The sequence below is a fragment of the Prionailurus viverrinus genome, chromosome X, assembly GCF_022837055.1.
Source record: "Prionailurus viverrinus isolate Anna chromosome X, UM_Priviv_1.0, whole genome shotgun sequence".
NCBI classification, from domain to species: Eukaryota; Metazoa; Chordata; class Mammalia; order Carnivora; family Felidae; genus Prionailurus; species Prionailurus viverrinus.
Window position 1 is genome coordinate 53,994,547 of NC_062579.1, and position 14,501 is coordinate 54,009,047.

General features: G+C 38.1%; 1 protein-coding gene across 6 annotated transcripts in view; it reads right to left on the reverse strand.

Moving 5' to 3' along the window:
- Window positions 1-14,501, reverse strand: part of PHKA1 (phosphorylase kinase regulatory subunit alpha 1) — a 190,182-nt gene that overhangs the window by 175,164 nt on the left and 517 nt on the right. For 5 of the 6 annotated variants that reach the window (XM_047843549.1, XM_047843550.1, XM_047843551.1 and 2 more), the window contains exons 2-4: window positions 13,615-13,773; window positions 4,441-4,488; window positions 2,455-2,623 (exon numbers count right to left, since the gene is read on the reverse strand). In XM_047843549.1, coding sequence (XP_047699505.1) covers window positions 2,455-2,623; window positions 4,441-4,488; window positions 13,615-13,773 — 376 coding nt within the window. The remainder of the gene's footprint in view (window positions 1-2,454; window positions 2,624-4,440; window positions 4,489-13,614; window positions 13,774-14,501) is intronic. The other variant, XM_047843552.1, reaches the window with a different exon arrangement.

Consider the following 14,501-nt stretch of genomic DNA (forward strand, 5'->3'; position numbering starts at 1 on the left):
TTCTTGGACTGCTCTGCCTGGGTTTAAGCTTTCGCTCCATAAGTGGGACTGGAATAGGAACAGAGTTTCAGACCTCTTAGTTATTCTTGGCTAGACCAGAACTTCTGTAACACAGAGGTGAGGAGGATGAGAAATGCTGGCAACCTCTCTTGGGGAGATATCGCCTTAAACTGGGAGCTAGGGGAAGAGGAAGGCTTATATTCTTGGCCACATCCAAGCTGAATAGTGTTTCTGTCATGGTGAGCTCGGGGCGAGGGAGGGAGTAGGTTGTGGTCTAAATGCCACAGTCTCACTGCTCTTACCAAGATTTAGATTTCCTTGAATAAATGTTTCTCCACTTTGCTGTACGCCCTTAGGACAATTTCCAGTGATAAATGATTGGGCTTTTTTTTCAAATTTATTTTCACAGTTTACAGTTATTTTGCTGGGGAGAAAGGTGTCGGCTTCTGCCTAAGCCTCTCTTTTAACCAAGGTGGAGATTTTCATATACTCAAAAATGTGCAGAGAATTGCTTTCATGAAAGGTGGAAAGTTTCCATGAAGAGCTTTCATACGTTATCTATTGATTATCTCTCACATCTATACTTTTCACCCTCAAGGCTATTGCCTTGCATATATTCTGCATCACTTCTTGCCTCAAGTACTTCACTAACCTCCTAACTAGTCGTCCATCTTAATTTTCTCCCCCATTCAATCTATCCTTCTGCTACTGGAGTGAATCATCTGAAACTTTCTTGATTATCTACCTTGAGTGGTTCTGTAATGACTATAGACTAAACTCCCAACTACTTGGCATGGTACACATGCCCTTAAACAGCTAGCTCCAACTTTCTAGCCTCATCTTTTGGCAATTTTCCAGATCTATCTTACATTCTAACCATAGAAGATAACTAGTCTTACCATGGTGGTTGGCTATCTTTCAAACTTTTGTGTTGTAGCCATGCTATTCCCTTTCCTTCTCTGTCTTGTAAATTTCTACTTACTCCTGTTTGTTCTGCAAAGGCCTGATCAAATAATATCCATCTTTTCCAAGCACCTATCAAAGTCAGTTTATTGAGTTGAAAATCACATGTTAAATCAGAAATTAACAAATATTTGTTAAATGAGTATGTCTTATAAGCCTCTTTAGTGTATTTCTCCTTCCTTTCTAGACTCAAATTGAAAAACATAAGAAATGGGGTGCCTGGGTGGCTCAGTAGGTTGAGTGGCTGACTTCAGCTCAGGTAATGATCTCGCAGTTTGTGAGTTCGAGTCCCATGTCAGGTTTTGTGCCGACAGCTCAGAGCCTGGAGCCTGCTTCTGATTCTGTGTCTTCCTCTCTCTCTGCCCCTCCCCTGCTTTCTCTTTGTCTCTCTCTTTCTCAAAAATAATAAACATTAAAAATATTAAAAAAAGAAAACCATAAGAAATATTGAGACAGTTTGCTTTGTAGAAAAATACTCTAGAGTTGGTATTAAAAGACTATTAGAAATGAAGTTACAGCTGCCATTCTATTTAAATGAATAATACCTAAAAGTATATTTATTCAGGGAGGAACCTCCTCTCCAAAAGATGGGAGTATGTGGGTAGCCATGTTATAATTCTAATAAAAGGTAATTCAGCTTCTGGGCTGTGCATTCTAGAGGGGGAAAAGGAAGGCTTCATCACCACATATTTATTTATGCAAGAAAAGTAGAATAAGTATATTCTGGGATAATTCTCACCCTGAATGCCCTTCGTACTTAGGAGTTCTATACCTAGATAGGAAGATAAAGAAATTGGAATATCAAAATGTGGTATTCTGAGTATATTTACTTACTCAGGAAGATCTGGGAAAGGTCCTGTTTAATTTACAAACAGAGTATAATCAGATTCATTGTCCTCACCAAGTTAGGAGAAATAAAAGGGAATTATGTTGGTTCTTACATTTTCCTTTTTCAGGTGAAGCATCTAAAGCTAATAACAAAACCATCTGAAAAGGGTATATTACTCAATAATAAAAATAAATACTGGAATTCTGATTCCTAAGTTAATTCCCTTAATATAATTTAGATGCCTTTAGATAGATGCCTTGTTTATCATATATACATACACAGTAGTATAAAGTAGGTGATTCAATTTATTTAATGTTAACTATAGGCTAGTCAGTGAATAGCATGAGAAAAAGCAATAAACTCTAGCTCTTTTTTTCCCATCTCACGGTATCTGAGGATAAAAATAAAAATCTACCCCAAATTTCCTGGTTCTCAATTAAGAAAATTCCCCAGAATTGTTTTTCAATGGAAAAGAATACTAACTAGATCTCAAAGAGTTGTTTCTCTGTATAAAATCTGCAAAATTTTATTTTTCCACTGTGTACCTTTGAGCAATGTGAACAGCTATGTTGTTTTCTGGTAAACACCTTTGGAGAAGCCACGTGCGCCAGAGCCAGTGCTCCACCTCAAGCGGCTCCCGGTAATTCTGTCCTGGTACTGACCTGAGGCAGTCATTTGTGCTAAGAAGAGCAGGTACACAGAGGTAGCATCCAATTGCAGGTGTCCCCACTGGTCATCACCCACTACGGTGGCACAGGTTTTGGTATTGTATTTGGCATGGAGGCTATCCCTGGTACTCTGACTATATTTGAAGGATTCTACTTTATCCACCTGAAGAAAACAAGAACAGTGAAAGAAGGCTATGCAGAAAAGTCGTCCCATATGCCATACTTCTGTCATACTCTCACATTTATCAGTACATTTGGTTTTCAGGCAACTGTGAATATTTAAAATATGCTGTTACCTCTTTTTCCTGACAGTGACATAACTAGGAAAGTCTGCTGTTGCCATTTTTTTTAATTTACGCAATTAAATTATAAAATAATACCAGTTAAAACCAGCTATTTCCTGCTCATTACCTCTCTTTTACTTTTCAGATGGCTGTTTTGCCACATTGTAGACATAAACTCAGATGCCAGTGGTTGAGTGAAAACAGCCTAATGAGAGATAATTAAATTATAAAAAGATGCATTAGTTCCTAAAACAGAGGTAGGAATTTTGAAGGAAATTCAGACAAAGGGATATATGTTGAAGGAGTAATGAAGAGAGTGGCAGAGAGATAAATGGAGTGACAGAGAAAACATATGAAAGAAAGCTGAAACCAGAAGTGAGAAAGGAAACACTGTGCAAGGGACAACTGAAAGACTTAGTTCCTGAAACTTAGATTTGATTATATGGGCATCTGATATATGACAGTAACTATTATACTTTTAAATATGGTTCATGAAGTTAGTGAATTTAAACCTATTTGGTAAGGTAGAACATACAAATACCTAAAATACAAAAAAAAAAGTAGCAAAGAAGGGGAAAAGAGAAATGATGACTATGAGACCCCAGGAGAGAAAGCACGAATAAAGAAGTTCAGAAGTGTGGAATTGATTTCTTTTTATTTCTACTTTAGACTTGTGTGCCTGTGGATAGTCACTTTATTAATCTGGGCTTTGCTTGCTTCTTCTAATAAAATGTAACCTTAGACTCAAGAAAATCAGTTTAAATTCAATGTGTGCAAGGTGTGTAAAGATCTCCTAGGATAAATGTAAAACACTTTTTTTTTGGTAAAATACTTTCGAATGAAAAAAAATCATAAATGCAAAAGATAAACCACAGACTGCTAAAAAATATTTGCAGTATATGTGACAAAACATTAATATCCATGATATACAGGAACTCAAGTAGTCAAGAAAGAGACAGCCCAAAAGAAAAATAGGCAAAGGATCTAACAGGTAATTAAAAGAGGAAATGAAAATTTTCAATTTATACCAGAAAAGATGCTCAACTTCATTCAAGGTCAAGAAAATGCAAATTAATGCAAGGAGATATAAATCCTAGACACTTATCTCCAATCCTAAAATCTACAACACTGACAAAAGGTTTTTCCTCTAAATTTTGTACCAAAATTCATTTAGTGGCAAAACCTGACTCAGATTGACATGGGGCTATTTGTAGTTTTAATTTGTTCCACTCAGTATGGAAATGCATTCTCCCCTACAGAGAGATTACTGCTTTTGATAATCCAGTGCTATTCTGGCCCTGCTGAGAGCATAACATAATATATAGCACATGCACTGGACTTAAAAATCTGAAAAAGTTTGAATTCTAAAATTTATCTGGTCCCAAGGGTTTCAAATGAGGGCTTAGAGCCTGTGTCCTCTTTACTCAATGTCCAGAATTGCATGTACAGTAGTGATGAAGTATATTAAAGAGCCATTTGTAGAGGGGGTGAAAAAAGACTGAAAGGAAACATGCTAGTGGTAACTGGGTGGTGAGATCATGGGTGATAGTTCCTTCCTTGATTCTACAAATTTTCTAAACTTAAGTGTCCGCTGTTGGTGAAGTTGAAAAAACATAAGCTGTAAACATTCCCTAAAGGGTAGAGACACTATTACAATGCGCTTTTATTCAAGAGGGAGCTGGTACCAATGCCATACCTGTCGGATCATGCAGTGGAGCAGTCCCCTCATCAGCTTCACTACACTCTGCAGAAATAAATGGAAACAAGACTGTTATAAACATCCCTAGATGCAGGAACACTTACTCAGCAACTGCAGTTGGTACATGACCTTTTGAGAACGAGTAACCCTATCCTGGGCTCCTATTTACATGGCATTTACTTTATAGGTACACAGAAGAGCTAAACTGCAGCTAAAAGTGGAATCAAAAGCTGCAGTTGCTGCCTCCCTCAAGTCAAAAAAAGAATCCAAGCTCCAACACGCTTATGTAAAACCAAGCCAACCATCCTATTAGAGGACATTCCACCCCGAGAAAAGAGGCAAGTCAGCTCTGAACTCCTAAAGCTATAAGGGTATTCTAGAATAGTTCCTAGGGCCTGGAAAAGCCAATGGCGTCACTTTTTATTTTTTCTAAAGTAGCCCAGACTTACCTTCAGGAGTTCACAGAAATATTTCTCTGTACATTTTCTCTAAAGAATAAATGAACTTTATTCAGAGTAAGTATAAAGGGGAACTGTTAGTACAACTCAACCTCTTTTCCATGGGGAAAAAAGCCACAGTATTCTTAGATCTCAAGTTATCACTCTTTCTCTTACTGGGGCTTGGCAAGTTTCTTTTTTTAATGTTTATTTATTTATTTTGGGAGAGAGATAGTGAGCAGGGGAGGGACACAGAGAGAGAGAGGGAGACAGAATTGCAAGCAGGCTCCATGCTGTTAGCATGGAGCCCAATGTGGGGCTTGAACCCACAAACTGTGAGATCACAGCCTGAGCTGACATCAAGGGTCAGATGCTTAACTGACTGAGCCACCCAGGTGCCCCTGGGCTTGGCAGTTTCTAAATTAGTTAGCTTTCCAATCATAACATTCCAAAATTCTGGTCACCAACTATATACTGTACTGGTTGGTATAACATAATATAGTAATAATAATTGTATTACATTATAATATAGTAGAGTAATACTATACCATACTAGTTATACTACATGACACTAGAAGAGCCCATCAACAGTGGCATGGGTAGGCAATGTTTTGGAAAACATAGCATCAAATGGCTTCTCCATTTCTTTTCCCATTTTTATTTTTTTAATTTAGATTCAAGTTAGTTAACATACCTAACCAAAGAGGTAAAAGATCTGTACAATGAAAACTATAGAAAGCTTATGAAAGACATTGAAGATGACACACAAAAAATGGAAAAACATTCCATGCTCATGGATTGGAAGAATAAATGTTGTTAAAATGTCTATATCCACTCAAAGTCAAAGCCATCTATAGATTTAATACAATCCCTGTCAAAATACCACCAGCATTCTTCACAGCTAGAACACACAATCCTAAAATGTGTATGGAACCAGAGATATCCTGAATAGCCAAAGTCATGTTGAAAATGAAAACCAAAGCTACAGGCATCACAATTCCGGAATTCAAGCTGTATTACAAAGCTGTAATCATCAAGGCAGTATGGTACTGGCACAAAAACAGACACACAGATCAATGGAATAGATTAGAGAACCCAGAAATGGACCCACAAATATATAGCTTCTCCATTTATTTAAGCTTTCTGTTTCACAGTCCAAAAGAAATACAACCAGGTTACTCCAGGATATGCTAGCTCAGAGGTGGCTTCAGGACACCTCTGAAAATAAATCTACTTAGGAGCCACATCACTCTGTTATTCCTTCAAAACACTGAAGTGGGACTATGAGCAATAGGCATGATAAGGATTAAGTACCTGTTAAGTCGGTTATGCTCCAACTCTTTATGCAGGCTTTTATTGAGAAAGAATAAAAAGTGTATCCTTGGGAGAGCTCCCTTTGTTAACTAATTGCTGTCTATAAATGGTGCCCGCCTCTTACACATCAAGGGAAGAAATCATATACATACATACATATACATGCATATATACATATATATGTGTATACACACACACACATATATATACACACACACGCACAGATATATATATATAGATATAGATATAGATATAGATATGCATGTGTAGTCAGGCAGTATATGATCTCATCACCTCTTATTTTAATTTACTTCTATCTATCTATCTATCTATCTATCTATCTATCTATTTATTTTGAGGGCAGGGGAGGGGAGAGAGATAGAAAGAGAGGGAGAGAGAGAATCCCAAGCAGGCTCCACGCTCACACAGAACCCGATGAGAAGCTCAATCTCATGATCGTGAAATCATGACCTGAACTGAAATTGAGTCAGACGTTTAACTGACTGAACCACCCAGGCACACCAAATCTCCTCACCTTTTAAAGTATGAAGCATTTATCATAAAATAATGAAACTGACTGCAACCCCTATAAGAAAATCTCTATCATTACTTTGACCCTAATGAAAGAGACCATCCTTTTAATATACCCTGTTACAGAAAGCATCTGAACTATCTTCTACATGTCACTGCATCCTCACAGGTTTCTATCACACTCTTTCAACTTTCTTGGCCATCAAAAAGCCTTGCTACTGCTGTCTACATTTTCTTTAACTTAAACAGCAAACCTTGGGGCGCCTGGGTGGCGCAGTCAGTTAAGCGTCCGACTTCAGCCAGGTCACGATCTCGCGGTCTGTGAGTTCGAGCCCCGTGTCGGGCTCTGGGCTGATGGCTCAGAGCCTGGAGCCTATTTCCGATTCTGTGTCTCCCTCTCTCTCTGCCCCTCGCCCGTTCATGCTGTCTCTCTCTGTCCCAAAAATAAATAAACGTTGAAAAAAAAATTAAAAAAAAATAAAAAAAAAATAAACAGCAAACCTGGGAATCATGGACCCAGTGGAGAATTCCTGATTCCACTTTTGGCCTCCTGCAATGGCCATTGTCTGCCATTTCTGTCCTCAAATTCCAACTTCCAAGCCAGAATACAATTAATAGAAAGTATGGGCAGGTAGGAATGAGGGGAGGTATTTGTACTTTGTATTCCTCCAAACTGGCCATTTTCTGTTTCACTGCTGTAGTTAGCATTATTTAGACATGTTTATTCATACACTGGAGCTTTAACCACATCAAATGACACCCTCTTCTTACCTACTCTTTTTGAGGACATGGATCTACATACAGTAAAGCCTTGGATTCTGAGTAACTTGTTCTGCGAGTGTTCCGCAAAGATGAACAAACATCCCTAACAAATTTTATCTTGATAAACGAGTGATGTCTTGCAATATGAGGAGTACATGATGCCAAATGTCACATGATCACAACTGAGCCAATGGTTCTTTTCTTTCTCCCTCTCTCTCTCGCTCACTCTGGGATTGTGATGATCATCAATGCAACGTCACATTTCTGTGAAATCCTCAAAAGGAGACAAAAGCAAGTGTCATTGGATAGGTTACTTGTTGGAAGTTGCACAAAAAGAAAAAGATTCCATCGAGCCAAGAGATAGCAGTGATTCTGTTAGTGATAGTGGAAGTCGTCCTACATAATAACCCTCCTCTCTCATCTCCCTCACACCAGCCACAAAGGTTTTCAAAGATAAGTGCAGGTTAATTTGTTTCTTTTTCTTTTAGTTTATTTATTTATCTATCTATCTATTTATTTATTTATTTATGAGAGAGCGAGAGTGAGCACACACGTGCAAGTTGGGGAGGGGCAGAGAGAGAGAGAGAGCGGGAGAGAGAGTGAGAGAAAGAATCCCAAGCAGGCTTTGCAATGTCAGTGTGGAACCTGATGCGGGGCTAAATTCACAAACAACGAGATTGTGACCTGAGTCAAACCCGGACGCTTAACTGATTGAGCCACCCAGGCGCCCCTAATTTATTTATTTTTCTTTATAGTTTGCATTTTCTTTATTATTTTGTATTATATTACAGTATTGTAATCATTTTTATGTAAATATTTTTGGGTTGTGGAATGAATTATCTGAGTTTTCATTATTTCTTATAGGGAAATTTGCTTTGATATACAAGTGCTTTGGATTACAAGCATGTTTCTGGAACAAATTATACTTGCAAACCAAGGTTTTACTGTATTTGTAAACTGACTATATAAGGACATATAACTATGTACAACCACTTCTACATTAAGTATTAATCTCTTTCTCTTCAGGTATATGTACACTCAGATGTTTGTTGGGCATGTAAAATATGCAAAACACTCTATCAGGCTTTGTGGAACATAAAGATAAGGGATACAGAGCACCCTAAACTACATAGTCTACCTAACAACTCCTAGTTATCCCTTAAAATCTAAATTTTCTGTGACTCCTTCCTTGCTTTGTCGAGGTAAAGACAAGACATTCCCACCTCTGTCCCACAGAACTTTGTACTGTATCTCCTATATATTACCTACAGTATCTGTCCTAATGTATTATTTATTTGTTTATATATCTGTATCCCTCATTAGACTATAAACTCTTTAAGAAAATGGGGCAGAGACCAGGTTTGGAAATAAACCTTTAAGTCAGTGGATTGAGTAGGCTTTATTTTTAAAAATATATATTCCATGTTTGCAAGTAATTCCCAAATGGCTCATCAAAAAAATTGTGGGTGTGTGTATGTGTGTGCATGCACGCATGCATTTTGAGAAAGGGAGGATGTAAATAAGACAAAATGTTAACAATATAGTGAATCTAGATAAAGAGTACATGCAAATCTGCTCATTTTACTATTTCTTATAACTTTTCTATAAATTAAAAAATTTTTAAATAAGAAGTTGAGAGCTAAATATAAACATTTTGTCCCATTTTGTTTATTTATATCTAGTACAGGGCCTGGCACGTGACAATTACACAAAGTCTGCTAAATGAAAAAGTGAACATGCTGAGTAGTACAGACCATAAGTGATCTAGAAGTTCCAAGAAAGTAGCCCTGAGAAAGAAGTGATCACTGTACAACTGAGTGGTCTTATGAGGACAGAAACCACAGAAAAAGTGAGAATGGTGCTGGGCTTGAATGGAGAGTATTAGTTCAGATTGGAAGAGAACGGGTATCGTGAGTGGAAGAAACAATTTGTTTCTGTTTTGTTTTGGTTTTTTTTTTTTTGGAAGAAACAATTTGTAAAAAGATTTGGAGGTGAGACTGTCCATGGCTTCCATGGAGGAAAAATTCAAAGACTTAATCTGAAGTTATAAGATCCAGGTTGTATTCACAGCACCACCAAATTCCAGCTTCATCTCCAAGCTTCAATCCCTTCACATAAATTGAGGAAGATAATACCTAATTCACAGGGTGTTGTGAGAATAAAATACTAATAATTATGGGGAAGTACACAGTACAATAAAAAGTATTTACACAAATGTCAGGTATTTTTATTAAGGGATTATTTTTAGAAGAATAAGGAAGATACCAATCTGGTTAGAACTGGGAGTAGATAATACAGGGCCCCCAAATCTTACAATTTTGAAAAAGCAGGCTAGGACCAAGCCCTAGAGTCTTGGCTATTAATCAAAAACATCTGGATTTTACTTGTCAGGAAATAAGCCACAGAAACATTGCTGAGAATGCAAATGATATAATTAAATGTGTTTTTCACAACAGTGTTGTGATCAAGGTTTAGACTATGGTTGAGGCAGAGGGGAATAGAAAGGAAGAGATGGATTAAAAAAATTACATGAATCAACAGACTTTGGTCTGCATGTATCAAAAGGTAAAAGGGCAAGTCAGAAATCACCCTAATGGCAGCACTTTTCAAATGCTGTTTTATAGAACACTAGTGCAAGAAATTCTGGAAAAGCTGTAAACCTCACCCTCATCTTACATTTGAAACGCACATAAGTACATCAAAGGCTCAGAGAAATAATGGAGTAAAGAAACCCACTGTTTAACATACCCCCAAGGTTAGTTGACCTAATGTTCCATGCAATACACTCTGGGAAATTCTGTAAATAATGTTGCTTAGGTGACTGGTAGAATGAAGACACCAATAAGAGAACAAGGGATGTCTGCTGAGTTGCTATTGTTAGCTAATCTCTTTTTTTTTAAAGTATTTGTTTATTTGAGAGAGAGAGAGAGTGCGCAAGCAGGGGGAGAGGCAGAGAGAGAGGAGAGAGAATCCCAAGTAGGTTCTGCACTGTCGTGCCCCGATGTGGGGCTCGATCATACGGAACCGTGAGATCAAGACCTGAGCTGAAACCAAGAGTCGGGATGCTTAACTGACTGAGCCACCCAGGTGACCCAGTGATCTCTTTTGTTTGTTTTTAGTAGGGAACATGGGGTTTCAGACATCCTGATTTTGAGAAGACATAGGATATGCAGGTACAACTGAACAGAAGACAATGAAAATCAGGGTTTGAAACTGAAGTGAGACCAGAACTAAAGATGAAGTTTTGGAAGTGATTCATATAAAGGTAATAGTTAAACTCATGAGAAAAGGTAAGAGACGACACAAAGAGAACAAAACTGAGGAAGAAGCAGAACTGGAGGCATCCAAAGAGCTATCTCTATTTGTGTGCCTATTTATTTTTATGGGTGTGCATCTTTATCTGTGTGACTAAGAGGAAAGGGCATTTGTAAAAACATATATGTGCATAATTATATTCTTACTCTAAGACAGAATAGTCACCTAAACCCTTGTCTCCTAATTCTCTTTAGTTCTTTGACATTATTTCGCAGAGAGAAACCAGTGTGAGAGTTGGAAGGAAGAGTAAAAATGATTAACAATTGGTTTAGGAAAATCCACACAGTAATGGAAAGTTGACCGTAGGTGGGAATTTCATCTGTCGATTTACTGGATTTAATCTATCCTCATTTACTGGCCATAAGTCAATGGTTATTATCCCTAGTTTCACTTTAGAATCAGTAGTTTTTTTTAAAACTGAGGGCTACTGGAGGGGAGGTTGGTGGGGGGATGGGCTAAATGGGTGACAGGCACTAAGGAGGGCACTTTTTGTGATGAGCACTGGGTGTCATATGTCATCACTGGGTTCTACTCCTGAAACCAAGACTACTCTGTATGTTAACTAACTTGAATTTAAATAAATAAATAAAAAGAATCTAAAAAAAATAATGTCCCAGGGCTCCACTTCCAGAGATTTATGTAAATTGTTCTAGGCTGGGGTTCAGTAAAGGTATTTCTTAAAAGCTTCCCAAAAGATTCCAATGTACAGCCAGAATAGGTTAGGGGCAAATGTAGCTCACCACCTGTTACGTAAATAAAGCTTATCTCTGGCTGCTTTTGTGCAGCAACTGAAGTGCTGAGTAGTTGGGCAGAGATCACACGTGATCCACAATGCCAAAGATATTTCCTATCTGGACCTTTACAGAGATGATTTTCTGATCCCTGGTCTGAATTAACTGAGTCAGGTTTGAGAAAAGTTAATGAGACCTAATAATAAAATATGTTTTAATTCATAATGGAAGTTCATAGAAATTTTAGGATTCCCAGAGAAATGTTTATTTTTTGAAGATGCTTTCTATTGTTATAATGTTTTTGAGATATTTCAAAGTTATTACTGAGGTAGTATGGAAAATATCTTTGGGTTCTGCCAAAAATTATTTAATGAAACATTAAAATTTAAAAGTAAACAACTCAATGTTTCCTTAAATACCCCCCACCCTGTTAAATTCTTTCTTCCTGGACCACAGAAGGAAAAATTTTAACTTTGCATAATGATTAGTCAACAAAGAGACAACAGATTTCTTCTAATAGTATTGAAAAACATTGGTCAAATTGTACTAGGTATGGAATCTTGGATATTGTTCCACTCATATTAATCTCTAGCAAAACAAACAAAATACTGAGCTCAAAATAGCCAAACATTACAGTAGGATGCAGAATTTCAGAGGTGGAGGGAGGAATAGGCTTACAGGACTTTTAAAACAACTCCTCCATATTTTCCAAATTCTTACAATGGTTATGTATGACTTTTATAAGCCATAAAAATATTGATCTGTACTTCTTAAGTTAGAGCAAAAACTCCAAAAATTTTTTTTGATGGACCTACGTACATCCCAATAAATGGCCTGAAGGAATGGCAAATGCCTGCCGTTGCAGATGACAACATGGTGAAACTTCCCTATTGCCAAGGACTGCAACCCCGCAACATGTTGATCCCCTTAAAAAATAACCAAGTCTTGGGTGCCTGGGTGGCTCAGTTGGTTGAGCGTCTGACTTCACTCGGGTCATGATCTCACGGTTCCTGAGTTCAAGTCCCACATGGGGCTTGCTGCTGTTGTCAGTGCAAAGCCTCTTCAGATCCTCTGTCCCTCTCTCTCTGCCCCTCCCCCGCTTGTGCTCTCTCTCAAAAAAATAAAATAAAATAACCAAGGCTCAATATTCTGATTTACAGATAAAGACTAGAGTTCAGATTACCTAAGTCTGAGAGATACCGCTTGAGCAGATGGCTGGTGTAGAATCTTCTCCACTAATGGAAAATAATTCACACATACCTTACAACTGACAGTGGAATTTCATAATGTTAAAAGACCCATGTAGCTCAGAATATCATTTTCTTGGTCATTCAAGAGAACAGAGCACTCTTTGTCTATAAAGGATGCTACTTTACTGATGGGAAGGCCTTAAAATTTGGCTTAAACGCATCTGCTGATTCTGACCTTATTTTGCTTGGGGAGGGGGACAGACTCTGAAACAGTGGCCATAGGTATAAATTCAACAAATAAAGTCTTTACTTGTATCTAGTTGTGAAAGACTCCTAATTTGTGTCAGTTACCCTCATACAAATACCACCTATCGATGAACACTGGGTGCTATATGTAAGTGATGAATCGCTGAATTCTACTCCTGAAACCAACATTGCACTGTATGTTAACTAACCATAATTTAAATAAACATTTGCAAAAGAAATAACAAATACCACCTATAATTTTCAAAAATGAAGTAAAATGATAGATACCTGCTTCCAACATTCTTCTCAATGAGAATAAATATGCTGGAGACTGCAAAATACCTTTACTTAGACGATTATAAATTTCAGCAAAGATCCCACGATAGGCTTTTCCACTATAACAGAACAGACTGCCCTCTCCCCCTGAATCAGCAAGTTTCAAGTTTCCACTACACCAAAAAAAAAATCAGTACAATACAGGAAAGCATTCTGGAATGTAATTTCAAGAAGGTGAAGAGAGAGGGAGAAAGGCAAAATATAGTTCTTTTATCTCCTTTGAGCGACATTTCTTTAAAACCCTGCTTCCCATTCAACCTCCCAGCCCACACACAGCTCCAGATCTCTTCGTATATTTATTCTGAGTACCTGCTCCAGTTCATAGGCCTTTGCCTTATCCTCATCCTGGTCTGCATTCTTCCGATAGGCCAGGCCCAAACCCCACACAGCCAAGATACTGTACACATTATCTCGGACCCAGGCATCTTTCTGATCATAGCTGGCTGGAAGCAAGCCAGTCACTGGATTCTGCAAGACCAAGAAAAACAGGACAGGCAGGTAACCATAAGGTGTTAATATGAGGAGACCAAGTCTATCAAATGGGTTACTGAGGGACTTTGGTTTTTCTTCTACTTCACCACTCTTTAGTTTTATAACCTCCTCTTCTTCTGACCAAGTGCAAGCAAATGCTATCTTGAACAAGGGGGAAACGCCGGCTGAAAACTTCCAAGTCTGAAATGTGAGTATTGTTAAAAGAGAGGTAGTGTTTTAACTTTCCAGTTAGAAGGAATAACTATCAACAAAAACCCAGCATTATAGGACTAGAAAAAATATATAATTAATAGTGTATACAAGGTACCACAAATCTTCACAACAATTTAGTCTTAAGATGACTAAATGTTCTCCTACTTCTTTTCTTTGGCTGGAGGGCAAGAAGATGACCCCCAAACCTGGGGGAGGGGACGGGGAGTGTCAATAAACAAGCTTCAACACATTTTTCAGCAGTGTCCCTGGAACCCCGCTGTGGCTTCAGGGATGGGGTGGTGTGTGTGGGGGACGCTTAGAAGCCAAGGCTCAGGGCTCAAGGCTAACGGTACTTGACCCTCGTTCTGTTCTTGGCCCAACACCTATCTTTTCTTCAGGGTCCTCTACGCCTTCCCCAGCTAAGGGGCGGGAAGACCTGCTAAACACACACACACACACACACACACACACACACACACACACCAGGGGTGGGTGTCACCCAGCAGTCTCTG